Source organism: Pelodiscus sinensis, chromosome 2 (assembly GCF_052426305.1).
Source record: "Pelodiscus sinensis isolate ZL-2025 chromosome 2, ASM5242630v1, whole genome shotgun sequence".
In the NCBI taxonomy this organism is placed as follows: Eukaryota; Metazoa; Chordata; order Testudines; family Trionychidae; genus Pelodiscus; species Pelodiscus sinensis.
Window position 1 is genome coordinate 61,180,885 of NC_143053.1, and position 14,276 is coordinate 61,195,160.

General features: G+C 38.3%; 1 protein-coding gene across 8 annotated transcripts in view; it reads left to right on the forward strand.

The window, feature by feature from the left end:
- Positions 1–14,276, forward strand: part of CYP7B1 (cytochrome P450 family 7 subfamily B member 1) — a 172,890-nt gene that overhangs the window by 50,076 nt on the left and 108,538 nt on the right. Inside the window, exon 2 of one of the 8 annotated variants that reach the window (XM_025180016.3) lies at positions 7,745–7,855. The exons of the other annotated variants lie outside the window; for them this stretch is intronic. Coding sequence (XP_025035801.1) covers positions 7,815–7,855 — 41 coding nt within the window. The 5' untranslated portion in view covers positions 7,745–7,814. The remainder of the gene's footprint in view (positions 1–7,744; positions 7,856–14,276) is intronic. 8 annotated transcript variants of the gene reach the window in all.

A 14,276-nucleotide genomic window follows, 5' to 3' on the forward strand; every position in this document is an offset into this window, starting at 1 on the left:
GTCTCATTACAGTACAGGCATTAGGCAGTCATCTAGCATCAGCATTACATGCCTCCATAATTGTTGCTATTTAAAATTATCATGAGAACAAATATCTATATCCCAGCAGGAAGGAAAGGGCAACCTATCCCACATGGCTTATTAAAATATTTGTCATTATCTACTTTGTTGCTTTTCTTCCAGATTATTTACAGAACTATAGCGTGACAGGATTTATCAAAAATTTAGACAAACTGTACTCTAAGAAGTTAGCAAAATAAACTACACTTAAACCTCAGTAATCTGGGAGTCCCTACTGCAGGAACAGCCATGGTTCAATTCCTGGTATGGGGAGGAGGAAGCAGCTGTGTGCCCTGTTGCTCCTCTCTCCACAATTTGGAGGGAACAACAGTTCAGTGAAGCACTTCTCTGGAGGCTTTTTTCCCACCACATCAGTAGCAATGAGGAGCAGTACCTGGGGGCGATGGGAAGTGCAGAGCCATGTACTTTTCAAAATGTTTTTATTTTCACCTTAAAAAAATTATTCGTGGTCTGGAGAATTTCATAATCCAACACAGCCTATTTCCAAAGGTTGCCAGATTAAAGAGGTTCAAGTCAATTTCATTTTCAGAATTTATATTCATTTTCCTTTCAGAACTAAATCAGTCATAATAGTGATAATTTTTTTTTTTTTTTAGTATCCTGTATTTAAATTCACTCCAGAGTTTTTGAAGGCACTAATCTTTGTCTATGCTTCAGTGTCAAATCCTGATGAAACTGAGAGGCATCTCAAAACAAGTTAAAAAAGGAGCCCATACTATGATGCTCCATTCAGGACTTAATTTGACTGAGAATCTGCACTGTTTGATGACAGTATCAGTATACTGGAAACGAAGATTCCATTTACAGTGGGTTTTCAAAAGCATTCAGAGTCGATCTAATTGACTTCTGTTAAAGTCAGTTGTAGAAAGAGCTTTAATGGAACAGAGCCACATTAAACGCTTTTCAAAATCCCACTTTTAGGCCCTTGCACTTTTAGGCATGGAGGCTATGCAGGGTTTCTTCTGGCACAGAAGAAACAATGGAAAGAATTGTAACTTGGAAAGCCCATTCTCCCCTAAATTTGTACAGTGAAATTATGGCTCCATTGAAGTCAATGATAACACTTCTCTTGGCTTTAATAGAGCTGGAATTTCACCCCTTAGTGAACATTTTACTATCCCTTTGGGTGTTCTGGCCAACTCACTGTAGTGTGTGCGCCTGGTCCACTCTGCAGGCTGGTAAGTGGTTAGTAGGACCATGACTCCTCCTTGTGTTTGGGGAATTTTGGGTCTCTGGAGTTGCTAGCAGAGCCATCCCATTCATAGGATGGCTTGGGGAGGCTGCTCTGGGCTCCAGACTTTGGAGGAGCCTCATGTGGCTGCCTCAACCATTCTATGGCAGGGCCCAGGGCAACCTTGGAGATTAACTTGAGACCTGGCATGGGGCAGTAGCAGGAGTCATCCCTGCACACACACCACAGTGGTGGGAGGAGAAGAGACCTGGCAGACTGCTCCTCTCCACCCCCACCTTACCCTAGCATCTCTTCCAGCCCATGGCACTCTGCTTCACCTCCACAGCAAGAAGCAGAGCACTCCAGCCCCATACTGCTCTGCTCGTTACCAACATGGTGAAGCAGAGCATAGTGGGCAGGGAGAGGGCAGTAGGGGGTGGGGTTGGTGCAGAGCAGGTTGCTCTGGCTCCCTCCGCTGTGGTAAGTGTGAGAGGAAGGGCTGATCCTTGCTGTCACTCTGCATCAGGTTCCCCAGTAATTCCCTGATTCATGTTGCTTGGGGGAGGGGGCTTTGGGCAAAGAGGTGGAACAGAGGTGGGGTGGGGCCTGTGGCATTGTTCTGGGACATTGGGAGGTTGCCTCAGCCCCTCTCCACCCCTACGGGGCAGCCCTGGTTGCTAGTAAGGCATAGTCCTCATATCCTCCCTCCCTTTTGTACATATCCTTTGTGTGTGGTGGGGTGGGAGAAAGGCTGCCTGTGCCTTTCTCACAAAACTACTTGGATATGCTTAAGATGAACACAATGTCCTCATAAGCACGGGAACTTCATTTCTTTGTGTTTTTTCTCAGCACTAATCATGCTAACATCACATGCATGTTTTGAATTGGATGAAAAAATATCCTTGGAATCTTCGTTTCCAGTATATTTTGGAACAACACACTTCTGTTTTTGTAAACTCTTGTTTAGATGAAAATATTTCTGTGTGACACTCTGAAATATATTGCCTTTTGATTTGTAACAGCCACTATAAACAAAAGAAACTTTCACATTAACAGTCCTGGGCAGGCAATCAGATTTTTGAACTCTGGAACACACCAGTCTTTTTCCCAATGGACCAGCATAGCAAGGAATGATTTGGAAACATACAAGTACAAGGGCCTGTGAAATGTTTTGGGGATCCAACAAGTAAGTTACTAGAAATCTCATTTGAAGATTAATCGTGTGACAATACAAATGTCAAATATTACATATTTTCCAATCTGAGACCCTCTTTAAAAAATAGTACAAAATAAATATTGTGAAGATATTTTTTTACCTGGTCAGCAGAGAGAAGACCTATTTTATTTCTGCCTGCTATTTCTGTGTGCTAGGAAGACTTGTTCTAGCTCCAGATTTGAAAACTTTGAAAAGTCTATTTTGTCATATTACAGTGATATAGATCAGTAGTTATAATTTAAAAAGACATTGTCAACCCCTTTGAGGAGCTAAATGTCTATTTTAAAGCAATTGGAGGATGAGTTATGACTGCAGGTATTTAATTTCTGTTTAGACTGTAAAAATGCAGCATAAAAACCCTGAAATACTGCTGCTACTGAGTGCTAGAGAAGAATCATCTCTCTGCTGAATTCTGTGAGGTGCAATAGTTCTTCCTGATGTGAACTCCTGTGCTACTAATGGGTAAAATTACATTCTTAAAAGTCATGATTGTTTTTGAAGATTTGGATCTCCAGTCAATATATATAGTAATTATTAAAAAGTGCGATAAAATGTAAAGGAGATTCAGCAATGTTTCTTTTAATCTTTACCTGCTTGTCTCAGTAACTGAAACAGTGTTTGTAAGTTAGTTGGACAGAATACCTAACAGGTTCTGAATACAGAATAAAATCAATGTCATGTCTGATTAACTCAGTAGGAGAAACTGAAGTGGATTTAAGGGAGCATTATTCTGAACTTCCTCATTTCCTCTCTCCCCCAACTATATTTTAGCATTGAAACAAAATGCTGACATAACCCCTCCAGGAAACTCCACTCATTTCATGTAAACATATTACCAGAAGTTCTTGGGCTAAAGTAAATGATTTTGTAAGGGACTTGAAGTGAGATTTGTTCTTTTTTGCTACTTGAAGAATATTAACAGTAGAAATGGAGTTCTCATTTATGTAACTGTTACTCATGTCGGTAAGTCCTTACGTGAGTAGCCATCATGAGTTTGACTTCAGTGGAACTACTCGTCTAAGTAACTGCTCACTGCCAGGGGTAGGAGAAACATAATATAATCCTTGTAGTGCGCTGCTTGATAGGTTTATATGTCATATTTTCCTTACTTTATTTGGTTTACCTCCACATCTCAAGGTTCATGTCCAAAATTTAATTTAAAATCCTCCAGTATTTTACATCTTTAGAAGAAGCCAAAGGACTTCAAAATCTATAGTTTCTACCCCCCATCCCATCCCATCCCATCCCATCCCATCCCATCCTACCTTTTGAAGCAAGCTGTTGAGAAAAGAGATGTGTTGTACTATACTGTAAAATTCAACAGACTCTAGCTGGGTTGGGTCATTAGAGGAAGCAGATTTTTGAAATGTGGACTTTGAGAATACCTGACCACCAGCTCCAGATTTTTAGACGTAGGGATTCTTAGTTAAAATGCTTCAGCTGTCCTCAGCTGCAACAATGGCTCTTTTGGGGTACTCTAGACTGCGGTGCTCTCTTGGGGTATCGGAGGTATCCCGAAATAGCTATTCTGCATCTTTTGAACCAGCCTGTTATTTTGAAATAGATTTTGAAATAACTCACTATTCTGAGGATTAAGGGATGTTTCAGAATACCAGTTTTGAAACAAACTATTTTAAAATTAGATCAAAAATAAGATAATGCAATTTGTGTAGCTCAAATTGCGTATCTTATTTCGACCTATGGGTGCAGTGTAGATGCACCTTGGATATAGATCATGGCTCAAATAGCTATGACTAAGCTATATAGATCTTTATAGTTTGAAATAAACTCCTTAAATAGCATTTGGAAATGAATTTGGTGATCATAACTGTTCCCTGAGATGTTCAATATTATGTTTCCTGTCAGTGATATGGTTAGTTTACCAGAAGCCGAATTATGCATCACCTGTGTTGTCTTAGTTCTTGTCAAATGTTGTTGCATGTTACATTGTAGTAATTCATTATAGAAATCGCATAGAATCACATGGAGAGAGGTCCATATTTTATTTGTTTATGTATGTATATGAAGTTTTGTAAGAAGTTCAGTGAAGAGACTCAAATGATAATAATTATAAATATTTTTAATCAAACCTGACCTTGATGTTATTGGTATCGTGTGTGTTTATGGTACTAAATTAGTTGTAATATTATCAGCTTATATCTTTATGCTAGTTATCATAGCCAGGTGGAACAGCTATCCATAGGATATACTTCAGTCTAAATCCTACACTTAACCTCTGAGTAGCTGAATTCTAAACTTCCTATTATGTTGATTTTGCACAACATAATTCACTGATGAATTTTGATGCTTTGGGTCTGTTGGATTTCATAGCATTTCACTGGAGATGAGTAAAACCTAAAACTGTACAATATATTATTCTCTTGTTTTACTAAAATTTTTTGGCACTATAGAAAACATTTGTAACCATAGTGGTTCTCAAAAAAAGTAAATGTTTTTGTAAATAATGTGACGCTTTTCATCTGGCCAGCAAATAATTCACAAGTATTTATGTGAAACATTCCAGAAATGAACTTTTTGATCCCAAATATATGCCACTGACTTATTGTAGTTATAGTTTGTGCAGTGTAAATTTAGGGTAACTGTATGCCATCATCAGCTTGAAATCTAGTAAATTTAAAAAATAAATTTGAAGTGATTTTAGGAATTATCCCTGCCTCTGTGTCATCCTTGCAAATTTTTGTAATTTTACAGTTCTATTTTCCTCCTTTAAGTGCTTTTCTCATCCCTCTTGTGTTGTAAGAGCCCCACAAACAACAGGGGAGAAATCTGCTTACCAGGGAGAACACTGAAACTGAGTTCCTGTTAGTGCTGCCAAATGCACACAGTAAACAAAATGAAAAGCAAGAGAAACATTTATACTTTTCTAATCTGTTTACAAACATAGTAATCTTAACTCTTATTGGTAATTTAAATTTATTTATTAGCATTATGGTAGTGCCTAAAAGTCTCACGTAGACCAGGGCCTCATGGTGATACATGCATATTACAAACACATGTTAAAGACAGTTCCATCCCCAAAAATTTACCATTCAGATTAGGGATGTTATCAAATGTTAGCAGTTACACAACTATTTAATAGTCTTTGGGGGCAGGGCTGGCATTCTTGAGGAGCCCCCTGCCACTGCATACTGCTGCCTCTCTATCAGGGTGGCAAGCGGGAGCCATCCGTGAGGGGAGTCCATTGAAAACCCCACTCCCCATGCAGACTGGCTTCGTCTGCCACCCTGTGCTGCTGCCTCTGATACAGAGGCAGCAGCGTTAGATGGCAGCAACTCCTGTCTGTGGGGACCCAAGCTCCCTATGAACATAGGTTGCTCCAGCTTCAGGCCTGCCGCAGACAGAGGCTGCTTTGTGGCAGCGGCCCCTGCCTCCCCCCTCCCATGCTGCTGCCTTTGAAAGAGGCAGCAATGCAGGGTTGGAGGGCAGGCAACTCCTATTAATTTGTTTTACAATAGCACTCCAAACCTGAGTTAGGATCAGGGTTCTGAGGAGTAGCATCTATATAAATAACAGATACAGTTCCTGTTTCAGGGCCTGATTCAAAGTGTGTTGAATGAAGTTAATGAAAAAGCTTTTACTAACTTCAGAGAACTTTGGTTCAGACCTTGAAAGAGCTGACTAATTTATGGAATTGCACAAATATATGCAACAAATTAGTGGAAGGAAGGAAGATGCACCACACTAATAAAATCACACAGTTACATAAATTATGTAGATGCATAGTTTTGGTAGTTCCACAATCATTTGAAGGATTTTGGGAGTACTTTTGATTGTTTTTGTATTTAACATAAAGAAATATATTAAATCAGTATCCATGCCTTCCCTTAACTAAGCCGTGATTAATTGGCTGACTTCTTGTAGGTATCACAGGAGAAACAGGCATTAATGAGGGATTTGAAGAAAGAGACAGGATGACTTAGGCTAGGTCTACACTACAGCTTTTTCCAATTTTTTTTTCAGAAGAGGCTTTTCCAAAATTTGGCCAAAATTTGGCCAATCTACACTGGGCCAAATTTCAGAAAATCCCCCTCTTTCGGAAGATCCCTTCTTCCTTATGGAATGAGGAAGACAGGGCTTCTGAAAGAGTGTGATTGCACTTCTGCAAAAAAAAAAAAAAAAAAAGGCGGAAGAGCAAACACATTCCCTGGATGTAGCTGAGTTTTTCCAGGATACCTCTCCCTCTTTCTTTTTTCTGGGCACATGCTCAGCAATTATGCAATTACAAATATAGTCAGCTGATTAAATTGCACATGCTCTGCCTCAAGCTCCTTATTTCCACATTGAGGTTTGTGGCTAGAGGATATGCATAGCATAGTCATACTCTTTCGTGGTGATAGAGACTAAGGTTTTGTCTACACTACGTTATGTCAATATAATTTAGGTCGCTTGGAATGTGAATAAGCCACTTCCCTCCCCCAAGTGATATAAGTTACAATGATCTAAGTGCTGGTGTGCACAATGCTGTGTTGGCAGGAGAACTTCTCTTGCTGACATAGCTACATCTTCTTGGAGAAGTGGTTTTATTATGCTAAAAGGAAAGCTCTCCCCCATCTTCATCAGATTCGCTACAGTGGTGCAGCTGTATCAGTGAGGCTGCTTTCTTGTAATGCTTCTTGTGTAGACTAGCCCTTAGCCATCGCAAAGCAATGCTTAGTGCAATACATAGCACAGAATCCCTATTTGTGGGCTCTCCACATGTTCACCTGTCTCCATTGCACAGCAGAACCTCAATAGTCTTACGCTTTTAGGCCCTTATGCACTTTGGGTGTAGGAAGGAGAAGGATTTGATTGATTGAAAATAGGCATTCACAAATTCAGTATGACCAGGACTTTTCATGCCTTTTCTAATGTGGTTTTATGAAAACATTTTATCTGTAGCATTAAAAAAACAAAATAAAAACATCAAATACAAATTCACATGCAATAATAGTAGGTTAGGAACAGGTTTAATCCACAGCAGAAACTGGAAAGTTCAAGGTTGAGGCTAGTTTTCAGTTATTAACTTTCCTCTTTTGTGTCTAGGTATTCCATTACATATGCTATGTGAGAACACCCACTGCTTGGCATTTCCCATAGTGGAATATCCATGGTATAGACTAGAGTGCATTAAAGAAGTTTCATCCTTCCCTCTGAATTTCCAATCTGTAGTTTGTTTAAATCAGATCCCTGCTGTTATGAAAAGTATGAAATTTAGTGTGTGAGGATATTTGAATTAATAGGATTTTTAAGTGTATTTTTAATTTTTATCATCACAGAATGCTCCATTATCAAATAGATGATAACATGTCCTGAATCGTTGACTCTGGGGCTTTCACTAAACTACCCATGAATGCTGAAACCATCTGTTTTTCTGGACGTTTGTCAGGGTGAGTGTGGCAGAGGCAGCTGTTTGAAAAGGGACGCTTTGGATGATGAACCAGCCCATTGTTTCTAAGCAATTCACTTGCATTCAGAGGCTCTACCCAAGCGTACTATAGAGCAATCAAAATCAAACTATTGTTTGTACCAATCATATTGATCTGAAAAGAAGGTGGTGGGATGACCCCATTGTAGATGCAAATAGTTATTTAGAGCAGCTGTATGCTGGCCAATATGTACCACAGTAGGAAACACACTTGGAAGCTAGAGGGCTCTCTGCACCCTATTAGGGGAAAAAGAAGAGACTATGCCAGATTGAACTTTAGAGCAAAAGTGAAGACACGGGTCTGTTGATATTGCTAGTAAGCTGCTTTTACAAAAATTGTTGACATTAACATGATGGTGGCAAAGTTATTAATCAGTTACAACTGACTGGTTTTGCTATATGAAAACTATAACCTAACAGAGTTCATAGGCAAAATCAATACTAAAACTACAGCAGTTAAAACACATTGCATAGACTTCAAATGTCAATTGGTCTACAAAAGTTAACCAGTCTGATTTATTTGGTTTATTAAGAATAATTCATGCATAAATTTAAAATTTTCATAATTTATGATGCAAATATAGCAATTGAATCAAAACATACTGTTGTGTTCATTTCTGTGTTAAAAATAACTGCATTATCTATGCAGAACGTAGAGGAAAGGATAATCTTTAGTGCATGTAATGAAGATTATTGCTTTTAGTTTGGAGTAACTGAGAAAACTACACTTCATCCATTAACATTTTAAGCTTTTTAGTTGTCCTTGTCACTTCATTGCATGCATGCTAATATCTCCTTGTATAAAATTTAATCTGTTGAACTAAATGAAGGAATTAGTATCTGAAAGACATCTTTCATTAGGCAATTAACGAATCTTTCTAACAAATCTACAAAAGCATATGTGTTTATATTTAATAAATGTTTGTATGATCAGCCAATTACTGCACATATCTACATCTTTTATTTATTTTAATAGTATAAAATATAAACTTAAGTGTTATTGCAGCTTCACTTTTAGTGAATTTCCTCTGATTAGTGGATTTATGTTTACAGGCTTATTGTCTTTCACAATTATTGTATGGGTCCTGAGGAAATACAGTTATAATTCCCTGACAGACTTTTTTCTGTATCTCCATAAAATTCACAGACAGAGATTATTAGGTTTCACAATACAGCATGAAAATACATTTTCAAATGTTTTCTTTTCTTGTAGGAAAATAATCATTCTTTGTAGCTCGGTTTTGCATTACTCTTCCTTTTCTTACACATCAGCTTAAACCATTTTCTATCAATTTGTGCTTGCTTTTATTTCTGTCCTTCAGCATAAGTGGAAAGTTTTGATGTAAAAAAATAGTAGCTTCTGTTGCAATCAAAGTCTGCCCCATTACTGACTAGCATGCTCCCAGTTTTGGAGGAGTTAAGTTGATCAATACTGTTCTATTCACAGCAGATATGAATGCTTTTTTGTTTTCCTTCACTCTCATCTCACATGGTTCAGTCTACATCAGACCATTTCATCAGGGGTGTAGATGCTAGCTAGTTGGATGATAACTATCTCATGGATTCATTTTAATACTTTTGAGATGGTTCAAATATTTGAAAAACATCAAGCCTCTTGGATACTGTCAGATATTTTCCCTTTATTAAGTATTAAAGGATATGATTCTTTAGAAACTTTTTTATAAGCTGATAAGTACACACCTATAGAGAAGAGTCCTATAGAAAAGAAAGTAAAGAATATAAAGGCTGCAGAGAAATAAAAAGAGAAAAAAGGAAAAACAAAGTCATTCCAAAACAGAACATTATTCTACACACACAGTTCTCTTCCTGGGGAGAGGATGAGAGAGAGAAGGAACCACAGATGACAAACGTTAGTTACATCACTCTTAAAAGGTGATGCTGCATCATTACTGCACTCTTAAAAGGTGTTTGGATACTGCAGTGATGAGGTAGCATAAAACCTAAATAGAGAAGTCTGGCCAGTAGAACTTAGCCTTCTTTGTGCTCACAATCAGCAACATTAAGGAAGATAATAGCACATAATATTTGACTCTTTTTTTATTCGTCAAAAACATATTTTAAAAAAATCTATTTGTTGACTGTTTTATAGCACAGTCTTTTTAATCTTAAAACTGTTTATGAGTTTGACAGCTAGGATGAAGGCTTGAAAGATTTATCAGTCACCTGCTAGCTGGAGGGTTAAGCCTATTAGCAAGAGGTAGATACACAAGTCAAGGGCAGAGGCTCCCACCAGCAAGGTCCGGGGATGATGAGAAGTCACAACTCCTGCCAATATCAGCAGATGGGAAGAGGGAGGATACTGGGATTCTACCAGCTTGCTGTCCCTGAATCCTGCTTAGGGCTCCTTCATTTGTACCAGCCTCTGTCTAGCACTTGCCTTACTAGTGTCTGCAGATATTGATCAGGATCAGGTTCCCACTGTGTTGTGAGCTATACACACATGGGCTATGTCTACACTGGCGTGATCTTGCGCCAGAGCTATGCAAATGAGGCTAAGTGTGGAATATCGCGGAGCCTCATTTGCATACATAATGAGCCGCCATTTTGTGGAAGAGGCTCTTGCGCAAGAAGGAGCTGTCTACACTGCCCCTTCTTACACAAGAAAACCCTCTTGCGCAATGCCGTTACGCTGATTATTTTCAGGATTAACGGCATTGCGCAAGAGGGTTTTTCTTCAAGAATATACTAAAGGCTAAGCTAACACCAGGTTTATCTGAAGCAGTTCATGGATTCACTTATCCCTATAGGCCTTTTTAATTTAAATTACTTAAGCAGAAATCATATAAAGGCATTTTGATGCCACAGTGACTAAATACTTCATTCACTCATTAGTTTCTCTCTTTTCTTATATGATCACCTTTCTTTAAAGGATTCCCTGAAATTTAGGTTATTGTAACAATGTAGAATGCTTCTTATCAGACAAGTCTTGCTTCTTAGATGAAAGTTGAATTGAACTCATTTAACATCTCTGTCAGCTTTTTACGATAGTAGCATACAGAGGAACATCGGTATGTGGGTTCAGAGCTAGCTAAGTGTTGTGGATCCCTAATAACCCAGCTCTGCAGTGTGCTGCAGTTCATCTCTATACTTCTCTATTTGAGCTGGTAACTGGGTGTCTCCAAATCCAGCATCCAGTTTATAATTTATGCAGGTGGCTGTATCAAAGGCAGCTGCCAGCCAGAATATGGGAAGAACTTTAATAGTGTATTTGTATGCTTGGTTGTCTGTGTCTTCACTAGTAAACAATAGTAATAAAACATATAGCACTTCATCAGTAGGTATCAGAATATTCACTGTCTGTCATTGTCTTATCCTCATGGCACATCTGTGAGATATTATCATTTCCATTTTACAGATGCGGAGCCAAGGCACAGAGAAGCAAATTGGCGTATACACAGTAAATCTATGGCAGAAAAGAGTATTAAGCACAGATATTTAAAATCATAGGCCAGTTCCTTTACCATAGATCATTTATCCTCCCAAGGTATCTTGAGTTAGCTATCTCATTCTAAAATCCTAGTGGAGACAAAAGACCAGGATAATTATACTTCAATATAGCTAGTGTTTACCTTGGACAACTATACTGAGATAAAATCTCCCCATGCCTTATCTCCACTAGGCTTTTGCAACAAGATACCTATCTCAAATTAGATATCTTACTGGAAAAAACAAATACATAAAAGAAAAAACTCATTTCCCCCTCATAATGAACACAAGCCCTTTAAAGGGTTTGAGCCATTTCCCCTTTTTAGTTGGTTTTTGATCTCCCACCCCCTCACATGCTCCCCCACAAAAAAGCAAAGTAAAATTTTGAAAAATGGGACCGAATTTAACAGAGCAGACAATAAGCTAGGCATATTATAGAAAATTTAAGCCAAACAGGACCAAGTACAAAATTGTCAAATTTTAGGCATCTAAAGATAGGTATTTAAATCTGCAGGTAACCCCTCTCCTCCCCCTCCATTTTTTTTCTGTTTGCCTGGATTTCAGAGTTCATGAGTTCACAGATCCCACGGTCTTCATTGAGAGTAACAGCTATCTATGAAGCCTATTATTACTTCAAATTAGTACCTAAGGCAGGGGTGGGCAAATTGCAAAGTTAGTCCCTGGCGCACCCCAGCCTCTATATTTTCTTGTGCCTCTACAGGTATTGGGTGATTATAGCTCTCATTGGCTGCACATTGATGTTTGCGGCCATTGGGAGCTGCAGGAAGTGGTGAGCTGTTTCCGACTCCATTTGGCTGCAAACAGTGATACAAAGTCAATGAGAGTTGCGATCGCCTTATACTGAAGGTGCAGGTAAATAGAGTGGAAGCAGCCCGCCAAGGACTGACCCTGGCAGTCCGTCATTTTTTATTGCTGATTCCAACCTTGTCTTGTCTATAAGAACGCATTGTTTGCTGTAAGCTGAGATATACATATAGCCTGCAGTGCACTAAGAGTCTGTGAATCCTGTTGCCACACAGAGTTCCATAGTGTGCTTTTTTCTACCTCGGTTTTTGAAACAGGATTAGATTAATTGATAACATTGAGATGCATCAGATGTATCCATTTCAGGGGATAGGAAGAGGTTAAAGCACACCAGCAACTTTTAGTGAGTGGCAGCAGGGTCCACAAAGACCTTCAGTGAGTGGCAGGATAGATTTCTATCCCAGCATGGAGCAAGTGTTTGTATAGACCAGTCCTTAGTTTTAAAATTTATATGGTCACCTAACTTCTAGGCACAAAAATTTTGAAAAATTAGGCTTAACAATCTACTTTGGTAGAGCAATTATTTTAACAGCTGATTCCATATATTTGTATTTTCATTGTTGGCAATTCTCATTGTAGTATCATGAATATCATGCTATTGGTTGTTTGCAAAAGCCCTAAGAGTACATCTGCACTGTGCAGCTATTTCAAAATAAGTTATTCTGGAATAGTTATTCCGAAATAGCTTATTTCAAAATAGTATGTTTACACTGCAAGGAAGCCTCAAAATTAGTCCGAGGCAGGCTTCCCTAATGTTGACATGCTATATCAGTTTAGAGCCCTACGAGGCACAGGGGAGGAATAACTTAGAATGGTCCCGGTGAGGGACTATTTCGAAATAGCTATTTCAGAAGAGGCATTATTCCTCGTAGAATGAGGTTTACAGATTTCAGAATAAGCTGTCCATTATTTCAAATTTATTTCAAAATAATAGAATAGCTGTGTAGACGTTCACATTGTTATTTCAAAATAACACTAGTTATCTTGAAATAACAATAAAGTGTAGATGCACCCTAAATTCTAAAGTTAGGGGGTTGCATAGGAATATCACTGTTAATTTAAAAGTACCCTAAAATGATTTTGTCGCATATATGAAGAAAATGAGTGACAATCCCTCCCCCAAAAAAGACTGAGAAACCAAAAGGTAATAAAATTAATTCAAATTTGATAATTTAAAAAATATCTCATGATCTGTAAGCCAATATGATGATGGGGGAAGAGCTAGGAATTGCTGAGTCATGATTTTTGAAGATGTGGGATTGGTAAACCTTGGTGATTTTTGGAGTGCATGGGACATTGTCCTCCCAATCTGCAAACCTAGGGCTGGTGAAAAATATGGCCCCCACTGTGTGTGTGGCCCCATTGGTTTGACTGGAGCTGCCTCCAAATATAGAGTCAAATTACAACTATGTTGGCAGTACTGCATTTTAAATGTTGGTAAAGCATTTAGAGTTCAGGATGGCCACAATGGGAGAGATTTTAAATAACTGAACATAAATAATTAGATTTAGCCCAGCAGTAGATATTTCACTATAGAAATGGTCATTAGTACTGTGTTTTAAGATCTGTTCGTTGTGGGAATGATGTTTAGGCTACAACTAGTATTTTATTGACCCTCTAGTGGTTGGTATGTGGATCTTTGTAAGAAGACAATCATATGAATGACTCAGTGAAATGCTGGAAGAAAGCGCTTGTTCAGGATTCCTGGAAAAATAAATGTAATCATAAATCATAGAAGTTAGTGTATAGAAGTGCGTTTGTGACAGCAGTAGGATTTAGTTTAACTCAGATCAGATACAATATTAATTTAATACTATATCTGCTTTAAATGTTCTCTCTATATAAGGCTTTTAATTGAAGTTTAAGTTGATAGCTATGTGAAGTTGCTGATCAGAGCCAAAAATATGATAGAGATAAAAAGAATATTGTAGCATTCAAGCCTGTGTTTACAGTAGTGTGACATATGGCCTTTATGTATTGTTCACTGGAGCAGAGGTTGGAAGAATTAAAGCAGAGACAACAGAAATTCTGTACACAGGGAATTTTTGCTCCAAGTCTTGTGCAGGTATGATGGAATTTCTGTGGAGATTTCTTTTGTTTCTTTGTCATTT